Source organism: Lepus europaeus, chromosome 16 (assembly GCF_033115175.1).
Source record: "Lepus europaeus isolate LE1 chromosome 16, mLepTim1.pri, whole genome shotgun sequence".
NCBI classification, from domain to species: domain Eukaryota; kingdom Metazoa; phylum Chordata; class Mammalia; order Lagomorpha; family Leporidae; genus Lepus; species Lepus europaeus.
Window position 1 is genome coordinate 58968203 of NC_084842.1, and position 22893 is coordinate 58991095.

Sequence of the window (22893 nt, forward strand, 5' to 3'; positions counted from 1 at the left end):
GCACTCCAATACAAGATGTGGAAGTCCCAAGTGGCATCTTAAAAACCACTGTGCCAAATCCCCACTCCAAAACTTTTTTTAAAAATTTTATTTATTTTTTTTGGACAGGCAGAGTTAGAGAGAGAGAGAGAGAGAGAAAGAAAGGTCTTCCTTCCATTGGTTCACCCGCCAAATGGCTGCTACCGCCTGCGCTGCACTGATTCGAAGCCAGGAGCTAGGTGCTTCTCCTGGTCTCCCATGCAGGTGCAGGGCCTAAGCACTTGGGCCATCCTCCACTGCACTCCTGGGCCACAGCAGAGAGCTGGACTGGAAGAGGAGCAACTGGGACAGAATCTGGTGCCCTGACTGGGACTAGAAGCTGGGGTGCCAGTGCCGCAGGCAGAGGATTAGCCAAGTGAGCTGCGGCGCCGGCCCCAAAACTTTCTTAACACTGTCAAAATATCAGTAAACGTTTGAGACACTTTTCTATTTTATTGATGGTGTTTGCTTATTTTTCTTCATCAGAAGTACCAGGAACCATTTCATTGTTTTTTTAAGGGGGTTGATAAGCCAACAGTATAACATCAATATTAAATAGTATTTTCTTAAACCAGTCAAAAGTATACAATTTTTACATCCTATTTTTTTCTTCCTGAGTGGGAATGTCATATTACTAATATAGGATTATCTTAGAAAACACAGAAAATACAAACATTTTCCACAATTACAGATACAGCTTCATGGTGATCAATAAAATCTCTTTGTTGGCTGGCGCCATGGCTTAACAGGCTAATCCTCTACCTTGCGGCGCTGGCACACCGGGTTCTAGTCCAGGTTGGGGTGCCGGATTCTATCCCAGTTGCCCCTCTTCCAGGCCAGCTCTCTGCTATGGCCCGGGAAGGCAGTGGAGGATGGCCCAAGTCCTTGGGCCCTGCACCCACATGGAAGACCAGGAGAAGCACCTGGCTCCTGGCTTCGGATCAGCGTGATGCGCCGGCCGCAGCGGCCATTGGAGGGTGAACCAACGGCAAAAAGGAAGACCTTTCTCTCTGTCTCTCTCTCTCACTGTCCACTCTGCCTGTCAAAAAAATAAATAAAAAATAAATAAATAAATAAATAAATAAAATAAAATCTCTTTGTCGACCTCTAGATGGAGCTCAGGACTTCCATTTGGATCCAACTAGCTCTCCAGCTGTTTCTATCTCAGTAAGACATTTTAGTGTCTACCTCTGTTGCCTAACATTTCTCTTCTAAAAGGTTTAAAAGTTTCATAGTAGATATTTCCAAGTCACTCTAAAGGCTACATAAATTTATACTTCCATCAGTCATGCATAATAAGGGCATTTGACAGTATGATATTAGTCTAAAACAAATCTTTCCAAATGTGATAGGTTGTTTTGATTTAATACCATTAGGTAAAACTTTTTCAGGTTTACACAAAATACAGTTTTGTAATTGTATTTCCTCCTCTGCAACTTGTCTTCTTGAAGCCCATTTTTTTTTTTTTTTGACAGGCAGAGTTAGACAGTGAGAGAGAGAGAGAGAGAGAAAGGTCTTCCTTTCATTGGTTCACCACCAAATGGCTGCTACGGCCGGTGCACTGCGCCGATCCACAGCCAGGAGCTTCTCCTGGTCTCCTATGCGGGTGCAGGACCCAAACACTTGGGCCATCCTCCACTGCACTCCCGGGCCACAGCAGAGAGCTGGACTGGAAGAGGAGCAACAAGGACAGAACCGGAGCCCTAACCAGGACTAGAACCAGGAGTGCTGGCGCTGCAGACAGAGGATTAGCCTAGTGAGCCGTGGCGCCAGCCTTAGCCCATTTTCTTATTAGTGTCTTGGAGTCTCTTCTAAGTGTAGGAGACCTCTGTATCTTTAAGGTAGTAACCACCATGGCTATGTGTAATGCTGTTTTGGGGCTTAAGTAGTGCAACCACAGGGCAGAATTCATGCCTCCTCCCTTTTCTTTTCCTCTGCTTCCTTAAATTGTCCTTCTTAATAAAATGATTCTTTGGGGCTGGCGCTGTGGCATAGTGGGTTAATGTCCTGGCCTGAAGCGCTGGCAACCCATGTGGGCGCCGGTTCAAGACCTGGCTGCTCCTCTTCAGATCCAGCTCTCTGCTATGGCCTGGGAGGGCAGTGGAGGATGGCTCAAGTCCTTGGGCCCCTGCACCCGCGTGGGAGACCTGGAAGAAGCTCCTGGCTCCTGGCTTCGGATCAGCGCAACTCCAGCCATTGCGGCCATCTGGAGTGTGAACCATCGGATGGAAGACCTCTCTCTCTCTGCCTCTCCTCTCTCTGTGTAACTCTGACTTGCAAATAAATCAATAAATCTTTAAATAAAATAAAATGATTCTTTAACTTTTCATGCCATATTATAATAAAAAATTACCAACTTCTAGTATTTGAAACACACACACACAAAGAGAGAGTGGGAGCCTATTTGCATACATACAGGAAAGACTGAGGTGTAGGAAGATGGCCTTGGTCTGGCACTTCAGGCTAGTGAGGGGCACACCACAAGGTTTTCTATTTTTCTCTGTTTTGCCTTTCTTAGAGCGTTGAAAGGATCAGTGGTTAATTTATAAAGCCAACATCATCTTATATCTGCATAAATTTGAGAAGTTGCACACACCTTCCGTCGGCTTCTTTAGCTTTGGCATACTGCAAGTGGATCTTGGGAGAAGAAACATGGGGCAGAAGCTCGCCAACTTTTACCCTAGCAAGGCAGATTTGGGAGAATACTATCAGCACCACACTCACTCCAAAATAACCTCCTACAACCACATGTCAGTCTTCAGGATTCCCAAACCAGTTATGGGGATCTTTCAGAAACCTCAACTCCTATAGGTAAAAGAAGATTTAATTGAGTTTGCTCAACCACCACCCCTTCAAGGAAAAGATACTGAAAGCTGGTCCCTTCAGTCTTTTGGGACAATAAGATGTTTAGTTTTTTGCTTGTTTTTTTTTTCCAGTAATTTTTCTGATTAGAGATTTCCCCAACCCACACCTACAGGATGTTCAGCTCTTACCAGTTCTTACAGCGGATGTAAACAGATGCAGCTTTGTCGTAGTAGAGACCTTTCTCATACAGCTGGGCTGCTTCTGAAAATTGCTAATAGAACGTGGGATTATTAAAACAGGAAAGTGATGCTGTCTGAGACCACGGGAGTATTTCTGCAGAGAGAATACCTTCATGCTCTCCAGTATAGCTCCACAGTCTCTTTTAAGGATGCGGCTCGGGTGGGCGAGGGCTTGGTTGACCCCGCGGCGAATGTCCCCCATTCTTATAGACATCTGGGCCACTCCTGCCAGACACACTTCATCATGTTCCTGCAAGCACGAGGCCAGTGCCAACAATCAGACCCTCACTGACCGTGATGGGTTTCAGGGGGAACAATTCATTTTCAAATTGGTTACTGAAGCTTTTAAAAAGAACAAACGACCTTATGACAAATATGTATTTAAGAAAAGTACTTATTTCTATTAATCAAGCAAAACTCAACCAATTATCCACAATTGTACAAAGCAGCATTTTGCTTTCCACATAATACATGTGAATCTGTTTTAATCTGTAAGATCTTCTAATACTTCACTGTTTGGATGGACCATAGCTCTTTTTAAAGATTTATTTATCTATTTGAAAGGCAAAGAGGCAGAGGCAAAGGCAGAGAGGTCTTCCATCCAATCATTCACTCTCCAAACGGACACAACAGCCAGAGCTGGACCGATCTTCTTCTGGGTCTCCCACGTGGGTGCAGGGACCCAAGGACTTGGGCCATCTTCCACTACTTTCCCAGGCACATTATCTGGGACTCGAACTGGCACCCATATGGGATGCCGGCACCGTAGGCAGCAGCTTTACCCCCTATGCCACAGTAACGGCCCCCATAGTTTTTTTTTTCATCTATTCCCTTAGGGAATCATATTGACCAATAAGTGTGATGGATTAAAAATCTTACTTTTAATGTGAATTAGAAGTTTATATTTATGATGAAAGGGAAAACATTTCTTTTTCAGATTGATAAAAACATTGTCATCTTCAAGTTTGAGTTTAAATTGTTTTAAAATGATTTAACCATAAGGGTCTTCAGAAAGTTCATGGAAAATGTATATTATGAAAAAACCATGCATAGTTTCAAAACTTTTTACATCAAAATAAACATGTTTAATTCCATTTTTCCACAAATATTTTGAAATACCATTAGCGTTCTTGTAAACTTGCTAATAAACTGAAAAAAAAAAAAAGAGACCCGCTTGCTAGATAATGAATAAATTCTTGTACAAGCAAATAGCACTAGGGTTTTTAAAATGAAGCTGAAAACAAACCCAAACATAATGGTGCATATCTTATTCAAGGTTACCTTGTTATCACCCGTTATTCCTTTTTCATAATGTGCCAAAGCATTTACATAATCACCCCTGGAAGAAAAATTTTAATAATATTTAAGTACTTTACATATACAAGATTTGAAAGAATTATTTTAAGAGATGTTGAGTTGTTGAAGTTCACGAAAGATGTGATATACAACACAGATGAAATATTTCTTTCAAAGTGGAGCCCATCATTATTTAATGATTTTGGAAATATGCAACTGGGTTATGCTACAGTATAAGGTACTTACTGTGTGGTACACTAGGCATTTGGTGGTGGTGGGGAGCTGCATTAAACTTTATGGACCATTTTTGCTCATTATTTCCTCTGGGGCACTAAATGACACTCATGTGACCATATAAGCCAGTGCTTTTCCCCAAGTCCCAGTATTTATAAGAAGTATATGCAATGGTATTGAGATAATCTGGGTTGCTGTGTCTTAGAAAGTAGAAATGGAGGACCACACTGAGAATTACATGGGAGTAACACAGGCCTGGGTCTTACGCAGAGTATTATTATATACAACACAAATAACACTTCCTGCTGCCATGACCGGGGCTAACACAGAGTTGCACAGCTAGAAGACATTTATTATCACAGTTTCTCCTCATTATTTAAGACAGAATGAGTTACAGTGGTTTGCTTAGGGCATTCTTTGAGGTCCACCTTCCTCTGAGAAACCATCTCTTCCCTAACAATTAATCAGCTCTGAAAATGGTATCTTTTGAGATCAGCTCTGGCTCTGCTTTACTAGCTTAGGCAAGCGCTGAATGGGATTTGACTTCCCCAAGGCATGCAGACATTTAAACCATAATGTCTTACGTTAATGGATAATGGCTGACACGTTAAGGGTGGAGACTTGACACAATTAGGATATCCAGGAAGGAGGTCCACTAGGGTTGCGTGCTGGGAGGGTAGTTCGGTAGTTCGCATGCAGGGGTCAGTTAGAAAGGGCACCTTGGGCCCAGCTGCTCTTTCCCTGCTTCCTACCTCACACGTGCACCACAATCCTCCTCCTCCTCCTCAGACTCCAGACTAACAGGATGCCCAGCCTTGGACTGCAAACTTCCCAAAGTGTAAGCTACACAAGCCTCCTTCCGCCTCAGAAGCTCCTCTCAGCTATTTGCTGTAGTAATGGAAAGATGACTCAGACAGCAAGTCACTCAACTTCTTTACGTCTCAGTTTCTTCATCTACTGATGTACAAGGAAGTTCCGGGAAGAAAGTTGTTCTGCTGATTAAGAACTCTGCTTCGTCAGCTGTATTAGTCTTTTTTGCTGTGATACTGAAACATCTGAAGCTTGGTAATTTGCACGGAATTTTTTTAGCTCACAGTGCGGGAGCTAAAAGTCCAAGACTGGGCAGTCCCATTGATTTGGCCTCTGTTGAGGGCCCTCTTGGCCAGGCTACAGCATCAACAGTGGAAGCGCACTCAAGGGGGAGAAATCACACATGAGAAAGGAAGCCAGGGACAGGAGGAGCCATGCTTGCTCTTTTTTTTTTTTTTTGACAGGCAGAGTGGATAGTGAGAGAGAGAGACAGAGAGAAAGGTCTTCCTTTTACCGTTGGTTCACCCTCCAATGGCCGCTGCGGCGGGCGCATCTCGCTGATCCGAAGCCAGGAGCCAGGCGCTTCTCCTGGTCTCCCATGCGGGTGCAGGGCCCAAGCACTTGGGCCATCCTCCACTGCCTTCCCGGGCCATAGCAGAGAGCTGGCCTGGAAGAGGGGCAACCGGGATAGAACCCAGCACCCCAACCGGGACTAGAACCCGGTGTGCCGGCGCCGCAAGGCAGAGGATTAGCCTGTGAAGCCACGGCGCCGGCCCATGCTTGCTCTTTTATAACAATCCCTCTCTTAGGAGCCAGCGTGGGTCCTAGGAGAACTACATTAATTCCTTCCAAGGGCAGGTCTCTCAGCGACCTGTCTAGCATGCAGGAGACCCCATTTCTCACAGGTTCAACATCACTTCTCAGTATCATGGGCCCGAGGACCAAGCTTCTAACACACGCGTCCTCAGCTAACACATTCAGACCATATCCAGACCACAGTATCAGCCCCGGGCTTCAGTCAGCAATATCCCTGAGTGGAAATTTCTAACGTTTGTGTCAAATTACATCAACTCTCCCAGGAATGTCTCCTGACAACAGCAATCACAGTCCTCCTTTAAGAGCCTGAGGTTCTCCTTGGGCAAGCTCAATTAGAAGGCATTAAATTAAGATTTTGGAATTTCCATTGTGGTGTGTCAGCTGACTAGTTTTATTAAACATTTTATTTACTTGAAATATGGAGAGACAGAGACAGACACATACATTTCTGCAGCAGTGAGGGCTGGGCCAGGACTGAGCCAGAGCCAGGAACTCAATCTGGGTCTCTCACAGGGACGGCAAAGACTCAGTGTTTGGGCCATTACCCGATGCCTCCCAGGATACACATTAGCGGGAAGCTGAACTTGGAAGTGGAGCCAGTAGTTCAACCCAAGCACTTGGATATTGGATGTAAGCATCCCAAGCAGTGTTTTAACCACTGTGCCAAATGTCTGCCCCTGTAAGTCTGATTATTATTTTGCCTGGAACTCTTCTATGTGTCTGGATTATTGATTCATCTCACACTGGACAGCTACATCTCTTCTAGACTTGATAGCCTGATCTCACTTGGACCTCAGTCATGGTCTTGGATGCACAAGCAGACTGTTGAACTGAGACAAGGCCCAGGGCCTTAGGCATCAAAATCAGTAGCTAGTGACTACTGAAGATTTGATCTTGATGAATTATCACGAAATTAGTCTCTGTTACCACAAGGCAAACTCTCCTATTGTTGGGTGCCAAGATGTTTTCACTCAGGGTTGAAGTGCCTACATACAAGCAGCAGTGAAAGCATTGGAAATTGGTGGTTTCGTGGTCAAGTGTTGAGCGGAAAGGGTAAAACCACCATCACCACTACCATCACTTACAACAATGCGTAAGTTCCCAATTGACCTTATGTCCTCTGTGTTAGTGAGATGAAGCTTGAGAGTTTGCTAAAAAAGCTAGAATTTCCCTGAGAGAAGTAAAACTAAAAGTCTTGTGGACGGTCTGGTTTTTAGAGAGGTGCTGGATCACCTTTTCTCTCTGACACATTAGTTTTGTACATCCTCAGGATGAAGATGGAACGCCAAGGCAATGTGGCTTTGTCTCCTTTGTCACGTGCAACGATTCCAATATGGCAAATTCAAATAAAAACTGAGTAAGAGAGAAAATCTCCAAAAAGTTTCTATCTGCAGATTAGAAACTTTAAAATAGGGTATCCTTGGCCGGCGCCGCGGCTCACTAGGCTAATCCTCCCAGCGTCGCGGCTCACTAGGCTAATCCTCCGCCTGCGACACCAGCACCCTGGGTTCTAGTTCCAGTTGGGGTGCAGGATTCTGTCCTGGTTGCCCCTCTTCCAGGCCAGCTCTCTGCTGTGGCCTGGGAAGGCAGTGGAGGATGGCCCAAGTCCTTGGGCCCTGCACCTGCATGGGAGACCAGGAGGAGGCACCTGGCGCCTGGCTTCAGATCGGCACGGTGCGCCGGCTGTAACAGCCACTTGGGAGGTGAACCAACGGAAAAGGAGGACCTTTCTCTCTGTCTAACTCTGCCTGTCCAAAAAAAAAAAAAAAGGGTATCCTCATGAGAAATGAAGCAGTACTTTCTGACAGAATAATTTCTACAAGTATAATTTGTCTGTTAATATTCTCAATGAATCAAGTCTAGATGAAAGTAAGCTGAAACTATGTAAAAATGTCCGTTTAGAATCAATTTGGTTATCAAAGACCAATATTTTCCCATATTGTAATTTTTTGAAAACACTTGGATTATATCTTATAATAAATGTCAGATCATGCAGTTGTGAGAGAGTTGCCACTGCACAAACGTGTGTCAACTAATAGCTACTCATGTATAGTCTCTGTAAGTGCTTATAATAGTAGCATTAACCATAGCTCAGTGCTAACTTAAAACTGGATGCTCAATGCCTCTGAAATTACACTTTTATGTAGCACTGAAATAAAAATATACAGTCTTCCAATTAACACTATTAAGACAATTAGGATGGTCTTGCAATTATGAACACCAGAAAAATTTCTTAATTCCTTAGATGATGGAATTCCCAAAGGTAGGAGAGATTTGTGAAGTCTATTCATGCATCACAGAGTTATTACTCAACACTGAACATCCTCCTATGAAATCTTGGCTTGCCTCTCAACATTCTCTTTCATTCATATGCAATTAAATTTTTTAAAAAACCTACAATTTTGAGCAAGCAGAAGATGAAGACTGCTATTGCTTGAATGTCTGTGTCCCCCCTAAATACACAGGTTGAAACTTAATCACCAATGGATGGTATGAGGAGGCGGCGACTTACAGAGGTGATTAAAGGGTAGTACTCGGCAGCCTTTGCCCTTCTGCCTCCAACCATGTTACCATGAAGGAAGAAGGCCCTGACCCGATACTGGTGCCTGGCTCTTAGACTTCTCAGCCTCCAGAACTGTGAGAAATTTCCTCTTTATAAATGATCCCGTTTCAAGGATCCTGTTTTGGCAGCGCAAATGAAAATCCTCAGTATTGGCTGGCGCCGTGGCTCAATAGGCTAATCCTCCGCCTTGCGGCACCAGCACACCGGGTTCTAGTCCCGGTCGGGGCACCGATCCTGTCCTGGTTGCCCCTCTTCCAGGCCAGCTCTCTGCTGTGGCCAGGGAGTGCAGTGGAGGATGGCCCAAGTGCTTGGGCCCTGTACCCCATGGGAGACCAGGAGAAGCACCTGGCTCCTGCCATTGGATCAGCGCGGTGCGCCGGCCGCAGCGTGCCGCAGCGTGCCGCAGCGTGCCGGCTGCAGCGGCCATTGGAGGGTGAACCAACGGCAAAAAGGAAGATCTTTCTCTCTATCTCTCCCTCTCACTGTCCACTCTGCCTGTCAAAAATAATAATAATAAATTAATTTAAAAAAAAGAAAATCCTCAGTATTAAAAGAGGTCAATCGTGAGCACAGGTAATGAATATGGCAGGGTGTCCCCCAGATGTTTTGCCTAACTGTTGACCACCAATTGTGATTCAAAACCACATTCAGACTCTAAATGTAGAAAAGGCTTAAATCCAAACTTGGATTTTGATGCTGAGGAGCCCAAGTGGATAAACGATGTGATAATACATAATCGGATGTCAGATAAAACATTCCTGGAGGTATAATTAGTATATATTTTTTCTCCCTAAAAAGCAATTCTTAAATCAGTGGAAGGCCCTATAATTAATCGCATTTAGAACTGAAGATGGGCAGTAATCACCCACGTATAAAGACAAGGACTTACGTGAATTCCAGCTGAATAGCGTATTCTTTAGATATAAATGGTATCTGGTCTGGGGCCAAGCGCTTTGCCAGTTGTAAAGCACTGTCCCAGTGCTGTAAATCTCTTCTCATCTGTTAAGAAGACAAAAATCTTAATTTTGAAAGAACTGATTTTTTTTCAAAGTCGCATATTTTATAAAAGCTTTTCATTTAAATAATGAAACTTGGTGTTTACAAGGTTGCCGTACTGCTATAGCATGTGTTCTCAATGGTAGTGACAGCTCCACGGGGGCAAAAACACTGCAGTTATCACAATGTTCACAGTCCTCCAAAATCCAGTTCTACCAAGCAAAATATTATTCTTTCTAAGTTTTTTCTCAGCAGGGGGACACTAAACCAAAATTAATCCAAGCAAATTTAGATTTTCATCTGGGAGAGATGATCATTTTAAAAAGCCTGAAAACACTTCGCTGTAGGTATTGATGTCACTGTTTCAGAAACTCTGAAGCTGTACTGCAACACGAATGATAGGAAACACAAAACGTAAAGTTTCTTTCCTCCTGCTCCCTGTGGACTTCTATCAGTGCCTGGCACATAACCCCAAATATAATTTAATCATTAAAGAATGTTTTAAAGTTCATCCTTACTTTATTCACAGTTTGTAAAGAATTAAGAACAGCTTGAGCTGGCGCTGTGGCTTAACAGGCTAATCCTCTGCCTTGTGGCACCGGCACACCGGGTTCTAGTCCCGGTTGGGGCGCCGGATTCTATCCCGGTTGCCCCTCTTCCAGGCCAGCTCTCTGCTATGGCCCGGGAGTGCAGTGGAGGATGGCCCAGGTCCTTGGGCCCTGCACCCGCATGGGAGACCAGGAGAAGCACCTGGCTCCTGGCTTCGGATCAGCATGATGCGCCGGCCGCGGCGGCCATTGGAGGGTGAATCCAATGGCAAAGGAAGACCTTTCTCTTTGTCTCTCTCACTATCCACTCTGCCTGTCAAAAAAAAATTAAAAAAAAAAAAAAAACAACAATAGCTAACATTGTTTAAGTGCTCGCCCTCGGCCTTGTATTTTCTAAGGCATTAGCTTATTTAAATTTCACAACCTCTGTTTTGCAATGAACTATTCTTGTACCCCATTTCAGAGATCCAGAAACTGAGGCAAAGAGGGGCTAGTTCTGTACACAAGGTTCCACGGCTAGGGTGGGACACAGGGCTATTAGGACATATCCTTTACTAGTCTACTGGCACTTGACAAGTGTCCACAGGTAAATGCAGGACAGCCAGGATCACGTTTTTGTCCTCACTCATCCTGACATTCCTACCTCAGTGAATACTGATGCCCGCGCTCTGCGCTGATCCAAAGCCAGGAGCCAGGTGCTTCCTCCTGGTCTCCCATGTGGGTGCAGGGCCCAAGGACTTGGGCCATCCTCCACAGCCTTCCCGGGCCACAGCAGAGAGCTGGACTGGAAGAGGAGCAACCGGGACAGAATCCGGTGCCCCAACTGGGACTAGAACCCCGGGGTGCTGGTGCCACAGGCGGAGGATTAGCCAAGTGAGTGGTGGCACCGGCCTAATGTTTTCTTAAAATTTGTTTAAAAATTTAAAGTGAATATTTGTACAATTTGAAAAAACAAAGTTGTGAAATTCACAACAAATGTTTTCAAAAGAATCGCTTCTATGTAGTTGTAGAAATGTTTGTTTGAGGTGGAATAATAGTGACCATTTTTGTGTCTTTTGATCAGATTCTGTGCTAAAAGATCTAACTCCCAACTTTGTTTTATTTATTTTAATTTTGCGGAGCGGGGAGATAGTTCCACATCTGGTCCACTCCTCAAAGGCCTGCAATCACCCTGGGCCAGGCCAGGGTGCTGAAGCTATGAATTCCATCCAAGTCTTCTACACGCGGGGCAGAAACTTAACTATTTGAGCCATCACTGCTGCCTCCCAAGGTCCGCATTAGCAGGAATCTGGAGTCAGGAGCCAGAGGCGGGCATCAAACCCAGGGACTCCAATATGGGACACAGGCATCTTCACTGGCACCCTTCCTGTTCGGCCAGATGCCTGTCCAAAATTGCCACTTTATAATATATATATATATATATATTTTTTTTTGACAGGCAGAGTGGACAGTGAGAGAGACAGAGAGGAAGGTCTTCCTTTGCCGTTGGTTCACCCTCCAATGGCTGCTGTGGCTGGCACACCGCGCTGATCCGAAGGCAGGAGCAGGTGCTTCTCCTGGTCTCCCATGGGGTGCAGGGCCCAAGCACTCGGGCCACCCTCCACTGCACTCCCTGGCCACAGCAGAAAGCTGGCCTGGAAGAGGGGCAACCGGGATAGAATCCGGCACCCCGACCGGGATTAGAACCCAGTGTGCCGGTGCTGCAAGGCGGAGGATTAGCCTATGAGACGCGGCGCCAGCCCCCACTTCATAATATTTACAGCCACCCTGTGGGATACTGCTATCCCCACTTTAAAGAAGTGGGTTATAGGGTGAGAAAGATGAAGTAACTTGTCCAAGGTTACAGAGAGCTGGTGTTTGAACCCAGACATGTCCAGCTCTAAAGCCCACACTCTCAATTGCTAGTCTACATTGCTACATTTTCTTCCCGGTTCTTGAACTAGGTTCCAGTCCCCGACCGGCAATGCTCACCCCTCAAAACTGTTCTTAACTCACCTCTTAATGCACACAAGGGAATTTCATAGAAGTAAAAGTGCCTCAGTTTCCCTATTTGGAAAACTGAAAAAAAGCAGTATTATACCATAAGCTATTGTGAGGGTTAAGGGAGATAATAAATGCCAAGTGCTTAGAAAAATACCGGGATATGTGGGTATTCAACAAATGTTAGCTATTGTACTTTGTTCACATTTTTGTGGGTTACACCCTCTAGTCTCTTTGGGCACATCCGGACTTTAAATGATTTGCTGAAGTGATAATCTCCTGCCTCCTATGTCTCCCCAGAATGGAGAATGAAAACACCTTAAAAGTGACCGAGTATTTAGGGGTTCTTGGAGCTGAACGTGGACCCCTGAGGAGTGGGGAAGAACAGGAGCCCCACCAAGAGGCGGACCCTCAGGGCGCCCTCTGCCCTACCTCTAGGGCAGCGATGGGACAGCTGGATGCCAGATACAGGTCCTGGGCCTGGTTGAAGTCATTAGTAAACATGGAGAGGTGTCCTGCCAGAAGATTGTGGTCCTCTATTCCCTACAAAACAAAACAGCTGTGATGAGAAGAGACTCAGCTGTTTATTATGACTGAGGTAAGACTAACCGTGGAAATTTACAATATTTGAATAAGTAAGACTGAAACCTTACTCTGGTAATTTTCATAAGACGCAGTTTACCTTAATCTGTTCCAAGGACATCACTAGGCCAACGTTTCCTATCGTCCGGTAAACACGGATTGCAAACTCCACTTCCATGTGAAGCAGACAGGCCCTGGCCAGCTCATTCCAGGCATCCTCATTATTCAGAAGCTTGCACAGGACCCAAGCATCAGAAAACCTGGGATTTCAGGACAAAACTTAGAGAGTTCTACTCGCCACCTACTAGGCAATTTTAAAGCTATATACAACATAATATACCCCAGATAAATTTTGCAAGACCTTTCTTAACAATTATCATTTGCAAGTAATAAAAAATTATAAACTTTCTTCTCTTTTTGTACAGCTCAATATTTATTCTTGAATTTCTTTTATCAATCTGAATTTATTCTTGGTAAGTAGTACTCCCCAATTAACAAGTGAAAAACTAATTCTACTTACTTATTTTACACATAGGTGAAAATTATTTGTTTTTCATTTAAATAAATAAAATTGGTACTCTATTCCTATAAATTTAGAAGCTTTAAAAAGGGATCAGCAAACTATAGCCCATGAGCCAAGTCCAGTCAGCTGCCTGTCTTTTGTAAACAATGTGGGTGGAACACGCTATGTCAGCACACTCATGGACTGTCCACGGCCAGTGTGAGTAGCTGTGACAGAGACCCTACAGCCCTATAATGGACAGATTGTCAACCTGCGGTTGAATACTTGGCAATACATGCTAATGAAATCTTTTTATGGTACCTATAAATTAGGGAACCTATTACATCAGTCTTTTCATCATCTATCCAGCGATCTTTTCACCCATCCATTTCCCCATCCCACACACATTTACTGAGCACTTGTTATGTGCCAGGAACCACGCTCAGAACCAAGATACAACAATCAAACACACGGCCGATGTCCTCAAGGCAGTTTATAATTGGGATGGTGGGAGACAGGTACACAAACAAATGACTGTAACACACTATGACAGATGCAATAGTGCTGACAATCTTTGTGCTAAGTGTTTGGCATAAGTCCTTTTACTAGACTATTCCTAACAACCCTATGCATCAGATGTTACTGTTATTTCTTCTTTGCAAATGAAGAAAGTGAGGCTTAGCTACTTTCAAAGACTAGCCGAGTCACACAGCAGGAAGCTCACTCTATACCGCATCCTGGCCCTGAGGCCCCTCATCACAAGGGCCCCAGCTGGGAAGGCCTCAGATGGTGGGGAGTGGGGGAGGCATCTTGCGGCAGAAGAGGCTGTGTGGGATGGCGAAGAACGAGGAGCTACTACTTTCGGAGGCAGGGAAGGTCCTTCCAGGAAGAGGAAACAGAATGTGCCCAGGCTAACAGTCCTGGAAAAAATACCATTGGAACAGCCAGCAGAAGGGACAGAGAGGTGTTGAGTCAGGACAGCTGGGGCTGGTGTTACATTGCCAAATGTTGTCTTTGTGATGTTAGGATCTCTGAGTTGTTTAGGCTTTTTTCCTGGAAGCAATGAAAAGTCACTGGAGGATCTTCAGTGGAGTGACAGGATCAGATTCCTTTGTGTGGAGAACGTGGGGAAGACATAGGACTGTGATGGGGCTCATGGTAAAGAACACAGGAAGTGGTTATGCGTGTATTACCCCTAGGGGAGGGCCTGGGTTCAGATGCAGGAACACAGGAGGGGGAGAGCATGTACATTTGCGTGTGCGCGCCTCATCGGTCAGAAAGGGGAAGAGAGGGACCAGGTACATCAGCAAGTTTACTTTTAGACGGGGTGAGTTTGAGGAGTCATGCACTTCTGGTGGAGTTGGAAACATAGATTTAAATTAAAACCACAGCCTTTGGAGTCAGTCCCCTGTGGGTGGTACTGAAGGCGTGTTAAACAGAGGAGGTCCATTGAGGAAGAATAAATACAGCAAGAAGACAAGGGGGGAGCTCCTGAGACCCAAGGAACAGTTTGAGAGAACTCAGAAGAATGAGTACGACAAAGGAATTCACAGGGGCCCTAAGAGTCAAGAGGAAAAAAGCAGAAGGAGATGTCAAGCAAGGCAAAAACCAAACTTGATAAAAGATACTGCTGCAATAATTAGGTTGGACTTCCACAATAACCTGGCTATTTGGTTCTGAGTGCCTATTCCTGTAGTAGGAGCCCATAACAATAATGCCTGACAATAGCAGTTGCTATGGAATCTATACACATTTTTATATCTATTATCTTATCTGGGTCTCACCAAGCCCTATGAAATAAACAAGGAAAGAACTAGTATTGCCATCTGTTTAATAAGATTTGGTCTTCAATCACAAAAGCTAAGAGAAGAGTTTAAACCCCTACCTTTTTAGCATTAAAGTCTGTGCCAGCATTTGTCTCAGTTCATTAGGCCCCGCATCTTTCAAGCTTTCAAGAAAGCTATGGGTGCTAAGGTAGATGTTGTTTATTTTCCCACTTTGTGTCTGGCAGGTCAACTCTCCATTATACAACAGCAAAGGTTTATGAGAGAAGGGAACTTTGGTGCCACCAGCCAAAATAACCTTGGATCCTATATTATAAAACACACATCTTAATGCTGAAAGCTAACACTTAGCATAAACATCAGAGAGTGATCATTTTATTTCATTGCAATGGAAATTCATTTACTGACAAATGTACAAAAGAGTAAGTACCTTGTATGGTATCCTTGTGAAAGACGTAAGTGTATACCTTATCATCATCATAAGCAATAAATACACCTTTATCCAATGGCCAGTTTTCCCAAAGAACACCTTTAATGGTTGGTGAAAAATCTGGGATCTCATAGGTAGCATCATTAACCTACGAAACAGGATTTACAGATTTGCTCCATGTCTGTACTGAAATGATTTCCATTTGCCCTAGAACAATCAGCTTTGCAGTCACAGCCGCCTAGCTTGCCAACCCATCTTTAACCTAACGTCACTCCAACGTGAAGGGAAGTTCCTTTTCCCCCCTTCTTATACTAGGGCTAGCTTGATGAAACTGTAGTTATTTGCAAATCAAGTGTCTGATCTAAAATGACACAATGGCTTCAAGTTAAGAAAAAAAATGTTGAAACTACTGAAAATGACAGAAATGTAAACTGAATATGCTTTTTGTGTAGAAAAACTTACTGAGTATTAGGGAACAGAAAATAATTCATCTTCGATTTGACATTAAGTAATGTCAACTGGGAATGTTTTATTTCAAAAAAACTTCTTTATGCATTCCAACACATACAAATGTACTATTATAGCAATGTAAGTTGTTAAAAAATTAATCCTTGTAATTCCTATGTGCTCAGGCAGATAGGCTTATATTTATATATACATATCCCAAATGGAGAACTGAGAAATACTAGCCTCCTTCCTATTGTATCTTCCTTTGAAAATAAGAATTAAAAATTTCTGCAAATAATAGCTAACACTATCAAGCTGTGTTGTCTAATATAGCAGTCACTATTTTAATCTCCACGTTTAGCTACTGAGCACGAAAATGTGCCTAATCTATGTTACTTCACTTAATTCTAACCTTAGCCTCTACAAGACAGGTACTATTATCATCATTCCCATTTTAGAGATGGAAAAAATTGAAGCACAGAGAAATCTGCCCCAGGTCACATATCTCCTAAGTTGAGGAACCAGGATTTGAGCCCATGCAGTCTGGCTCTAGAGTCTGTGTTTCAGCCACTATGTTATACCGACTTCCAGGTTACCTACATGACTACTTCAGTGCCCCTGGTCCGGCTCAGAATTTATTTAAAAACATAACCATTTTGTTGAGCACTTATTATATAGCAAACACTGTGCTAAAAGCTTACATGCATCATCCCATTTAATTTTCATCCAACAACCCTACAAAGTTAGGTATCAGAACTGTCTCCATTTCAGATAGGGAAACTGGGAACTCAATCAAATTGAAAGCTTTTTAACAGAAATGATCAAGAAAAAGAACTGTAAAAGGAGGAAGAAAAAATGGTATCAACTTGCTGAGCGCTGGTTTCTCTCTCTTCACTTTCTCTCATGTCACTCCTTAGGTCTGACTTTAATTCCTCAGAGATGCTTGCTTTACCCTCCGACTGTTTCCTGTCCAAGCAGCAGCCTCTAGCTGTGGTGAACCCACGTGGGAAAAGCAAGGCAGCTTTAATTAGTATCCTGTTATAGAGGGGAGACTTGTACAGGCTGGAATCTGCATATTAAGCAGAAGGAATCTGAGGTTCTCTTCATGTTTATGTCCTTCCTCCTCATTTGTTTTATGCTTGGGAGAGCAATGGGCTAAGTAAGAACTAGCACATTAGAAATCTTGTAATAAGTAATCCAGGTGCACCCACGGAAGCATGTAATGTTTATCAGAGAAAGAAAGGAAAGGAAAGGAAAGGAAAAAACAAAGAGAAAGGAGAAGAAATCAGTCCTCCCATCAAGCAAAATGCAGTACAGAAGGAAAAGCTGCTTGCATTGAGCGGTTACTTGGGGAAACACACACATACCTGGGGAGGGTTATTAAGGATGGGCCCAAGAGTAGCTGCCAAGCTCTGTGTATGATGACCAAGAACTTTAACTAGACAGCAAAATCATTAACTGGATATCAAAAATCGATGCAAAACTCAAGCATGGCAAACAATATAAAAACATAATAGTTCCTTTTTCTAAATCTATTTTCAAAAAAGCTAAAGATGCTTAAAGCTGGGAGTAACTGACCTTTGAAATGGGGCCTCCCTCCTTTTTTTAAAGGTTAATTTATGTGAAAGGCAGAGATAGGGAGGGAGGGAGGGACATAGACTGACAGATCTTCCATCCAAAGGTTCACTCCTCAAATGGCTGCAACAGCTGGCAAGGGCCAGGAGCCAGGAGTTTTTTCCAGGTCTCCCACGTGGAGACAAGCACTTGGTCCATCTTTGCTTTCCCAGGTGCATTACAGGGGGTTGGATCAGAAGTGGAACAGCTGGGACTTGAATCGGCACCTATATAGAATGCTGGCATTGCAGGTTGTGGCTTAACCTGCTGTACCGCAATGCAGGCCCCAGGCCCGATCACTTTTAATCATCTAATACAAAATTACCTTTCCCTTGTGTTCAGGCCCTTTAAGGAAAGAGGAATCAATTAAAGTGGGTAGAAAGGACAGGGTATAACCCCTGCCTTCTAAAACTTACTGCACACACAGAGAAAAAGCTGTGTAGGAAGGTGCATTGCAATGACTGTATTATGTCATATATGATAAAGTTATAAGTGGTATAGAACACAATAGCTATTTTTCCATTAAAAATCTCTCTGGGACTGACACTATCAAAATCGCAGACTAATGGGAAAAGTTTTCTTGACAAAGAGTTGTGAAAATCAGTCACAAGCACGATATCAAAAGATGACGGCAAAGTAATACAATCCTTGGCACTATTTAAGAGAAAATTCTATGTGAGACATAAAAAAAAAAAAAAAAAAAAAAAAAAACCTTTCATGTTGTAATGAAGTTTTAAAACACACACATTGAAAAGTTTTCCAGACTTACAGGACAGTAGACAAATCCATCACTATTTTCATCAATGAAAACTAATCTCGTTCCATTTGGGTCAGGAAAAAGCTTTTTTACACCCACAGGATGTCGATAATCATTAACAAATTGCCAGTCTTCAATGTAGAAATACTGAATGACACCAGTCTAAAGCAAACAAAAAAATACAGTCATAGAAATATAAGAAGTGGGCATGAAATACTGACTTTCAGCATTTAATTTAAAAGATATATATATATATTTAAGATTTACGTATTTATTTGAAAGGCAGAGTTAGAGAGGCAGAGGCAGAGAGAGAAAGAGAGAGAGGTCTTCCATCCACTGGTTCACTCCTCAGATGGCTGCAACGGCTGGAGCTACGCCCATCCGAAGCCAGGAGCCAAGAGCTTCTTCTGGGTCTCCCATGCGGGTGCAGGGGCCCAAGCACTTGGGCCATCTTCTACTGCTTTCCCAGGCCATAGCAGAGAGCTGGATCAGAAGTGGAGCAGCTGGGACTCAAGCTGGCACCCAAATGGGATGCGAGCATTGAAGGCAGCAGCTTTATTTGCTATGCCACAGCGCCAGCTCCCAGCATTTAAACATACTTCCTAATTTTAAGAGAAAATATCATATTTCTAATGAAGAAAAAGTTTAGGAATAACAATTTAGTACATGTGAAAGGTAAAGACCTATGAAAATAAGTGAGAATGCACATGTGATTCAAGGCTATTAATTCTAACATTTTTAGTGATATTAAAGCATAAATGATTTTTAGATTTGGTACTTGCTGGAAAACTCTCCCTGTTTAAGAATAACTTTCAGCCGGCGCCGCAGCTCACTAGGCTAATCCTCCGCCTTGCGGCGCCGGCACACCGGGTTCTAGTCCCGGTCGGGGCACCGATCCTGTCTCGGTTGCCCCTCTTCCAGGCCAGCTCTCTGCTGTGGCCAGGGAGTGCAGTGGAGGATGGCCCAAGTCCTTGGGCCCTGCACCCCATGGGAGACCAGGAGAAGCACCTGGCTCCTGCCATCGGATCAGCGTGGTGCGCCAGCTGCAGCATGCCGGCCGCAGCGGCCATTGGAGGGTGAACCAACGGCAAAAAGGAAGACCTTTCTCTCTCTGTCTCTCTCTCTCACTGTCCACTCTGCCTGTCAAAAAAAAAAAAGAAAAAAAGAATAACTTTCAAAATACATTATCTCAAACTTTTTTTGGCTGTTAATAAATAAAGTTAATTTAAAATTAAAAAAACAAAGACTTACCTGTTATAATCCACTATTGCTATTTAGTGGCAATGAACATTTAGACAGCAAAATTAAAAACACAATACCTTTTACAATCACTAAGAAATGGGAATACTTGGATATAAACTTAACAAAAATATACACAGGATTTATATGCTGAAAGCTACAAATCACTAATAAAAGAAATCATAGATTTAACCAATTGGAGTGGCATACTATGTTCATGAATTAGAAAACTTAACATAGCAAACATTAATTCTCCCCAGCTCACATACATTCCAATAAAAATTTCAAGAACATTTTTTGTAGATATAGATAAGATTATTCTAAAATTTATATGGAATGACAAAAGTACTAGAGGAGCTAAAGCAATTTTAAAAATAGATAATAAAGTGGAAATTAATCTATCCAATTTGAAGACATTTTAAAATAGGTAATCAAAACTGAGTAATACTTCTGGAGACACAGAAAAATCAATCAATGGCACAAAATAGAGAAATCAGACAGATATGCCAAACTGATTCATATTTTGATTTTAAGATGCCTATACTTGCTTAGTTTTTAATTCACAGCTTTATTTAGATATAATTCACACACCATGCAATTCAATCTCTTCAAACCATGGTTTTAGTATACAATTGTATGACAATTGATCACCACCAATTTAAAAACATTACATCAGGGCCAGTGCTATGGCGTAGTGTAAAGCTGCCGCCTTGAGTGCTGGCATCCCATATGGGCGCTGGTTCAATTCCCAGCTGCTCCATTTCTGATCCAGCTCTCTGCTATGACCTGGGAAAGCAGTGGAAGATGGCCCAAGTCTTTGGGCCCCCACAACCACATGGAAGACCTGGAAGAAGCTCCTGGCTCCTGGCTCTGGCGCAGCTCTGGGCGTTGCAGCCATTTGGGGAGTAAGTCAGTGAATGGAAGACCTCTGTCTCTCTCTCTGCCTCCCCTTCTCTCTGTAACCCTTTCAAATAAATAAATAAATCTTCATATTAAAAAAGGCTAGAGCAGGATGAAATTAGTTATAAAAAATAAATAAGCATTACATCACCTCAACAGAAACTATTTAGCAGTCAATCTAGGCATCCTATAATGGGTTAATAAACAAACTGTTACATCCATACCATGGACCATTTGTCAGCCATAAAAAGAAACAAACAATTGATATACACAACCTAGATTATCTCCAGAGAAGTATGGTGGGTAGATAAAAAAGGCTATCCCAAAAGGTTGTATACTATATTACTCCATTGATATGTTACTGAAATGGCAAAATTATAGAAATAGAGAATACACTATTCACTAGCAGATGTTAAGGATGGGGTGGAAAGAAGGAAGTAGGAATGGCTTGTAAATGAACATGAGGGATCTTTGTGGGGATAGAATTGTTCTGTATCTTCACAGCACAAGGCAACTTCAAAATGTTTGTGGAATCAAATGATGAAAATAAAAATAGATAACTTTATTTCTCAATATAAACCCCATCAAGCTCAAAACATTTTTCTAAGTGATGATACCAGCCACGTAGCTCATCTCTAGAGCTGAAGGTCTCAGGGGCCAGTGTTTTGGCACAACAGGTAAAGCGGCCACCTGCAATGCCAGCATCCATATGGGCACCAGTTCGTGTCCCAGCTGCCCTACTTCTGATTCAGCTCCCTGCCGATGGCTTGGGAAAAGCAGTGGAAGATGCCCAAGTTTTTAGGTCCCTGCCACCCAAGTAGCAAAGCCAGATGAAGCTCTTGAGTTAAGCCTGGCCCAGCCCTGGCCATTGAGGCCATCCAGGGAGTGAACCAGCAGGTGGAAAATCTCTCTCCCTTTCTCTGTAACTCTCTCAAAATAAATAAACAAACAAATAAATAAATCTTTAAAGAAAAACAGAACACAAGGTCTTGGGAATTTAACTAAGTCAGTGAGTCTTTTTTAAATTATTAAAAGAAGAAAAATGGGTACCATTAAGTTTTTTTTTAAGATTAAGAAACAAAAAGATGTCACAAGGAGGTAAATTAGAACTGTAAGGTGGATGCCTAACTTCCCATTGAAACTGTTGCAAAACTGCCATTTCAATCAGAGGAGTCAGCAGGAACACTGTCATGGTGGAGGAGGCCTCTGTGGTGACGTTTTCTGGGCATTTTTCTGCTAAAGTTTTGGCCAGCTTCTCAAAACACTCTCATAATAAGCAGATGTAACCACTCCTTTGGCCTTCCAGAAAGTCAGCACGCAAGATGCCTTGAGCATCCGGAACAAACGCTGCCATGACCTTTGCTCTTGACCAGCCTGCCTTTGCTCTGACTCGGCACTTCCTCCTCTGGGCAGCCATTTCTTTGATGCTTTTTCTTCTGGTAAAGCCATGCTTCATCTCCTGTTATACTTCTATAAAGACATGCTTCAGGTTCTTGACCCCACTTGTTTAGAATTTCCTTGAAGAGCTGTATTCGCATCTGCAGCTGATCTGGGTGCAACAGTGTTGGCCGCCACTGAGGAGAAAGGGGGCTCCACTTTGATTTTTCACATTGTGTCAGCTAAACCAACTGAGGTGTCTATGGCGTTGGCTATTATTTCTGCTGTTAATTGTTGGTCCCATTCAATTAGGACATGAACAAGAAAAATGTTTCCCTTGCAAATTGATATGGATGGGCTGTGGCTGTAGGCTATATCTTCATCAATGTCTCAGCACCTCTCAAAATTAGTTAACCATTTGTAGACTGATTTGGGGCACTGTCCCCTAAGTGTTTCATAAAGCATCAGTGATTTCACCATTCTTCTAACCAAGTTTAAGCAGGAATTTGATGTTAGTTCTTACTTCAAGTTTAACAGAATTCATGTTGCTCTGATAAGGGCTCTTTTCAACCTGATGTCTTATCCTTCTTAGTGCCTCAAACTAAATCCTATTGGTATGTTATAACTAGCTAGTATGAGCTTAGGTTGCTGAAAAAATTGAAATCCATACATAGTTTTTCATAATACACATTTTCCACAAACTTTTTGAAGTTTCTCATAGCAATGATAGTAGTCTGGCTGGCACTGTATTGTAAAGTTATCATTAGGGGAAGCTAGGTAGATAGGATATCTCTGTGTCTTACAATTGCATGAGAATTGTCAGGGATCTTGAAATACCAAAAACATATAACGTCTTGAATTTCTATTTGGGCCAAGACAGAATGAGTAATACTTCAGACTTACTTTCCCACAACAGACAAAATACATCAAACAGCATATTTCAGAGTATTGGAATT

The 22893-nt window shown here is 42.9% G+C and overlaps 1 protein-coding gene across 3 annotated transcripts in view; it reads right to left on the bottom strand.

Annotated features, from left to right (window-relative positions):
• Positions 1-22893, bottom strand: part of WDR19 (WD repeat domain 19) — a 97016-nt gene that overhangs the window by 34159 nt on the left and 39964 nt on the right. For all 3 annotated transcript variants that reach the window (XM_062213582.1, XM_062213579.1, XM_062213581.1), the window contains exons 15-24: positions 18434-18583; positions 15604-15751; positions 15275-15479; positions 12988-13147; positions 12738-12848; positions 9671-9780; positions 4344-4401; positions 3172-3312; positions 3012-3094; positions 2615-2698 (exon numbers count right to left, since the gene is read on the bottom strand). In XM_062213582.1, coding sequence (XP_062069566.1) covers positions 2615-2698; positions 3012-3094; positions 3172-3312; positions 4344-4401; positions 9671-9780; positions 12738-12848; positions 12988-13147; positions 15275-15479; positions 15604-15751; positions 18434-18583 — 1250 coding nt within the window. The remainder of the gene's footprint in view (positions 1-2614; positions 2699-3011; positions 3095-3171; positions 3313-4343; positions 4402-9670; positions 9781-12737; positions 12849-12987; positions 13148-15274; positions 15480-15603; positions 15752-18433; positions 18584-22893) is intronic.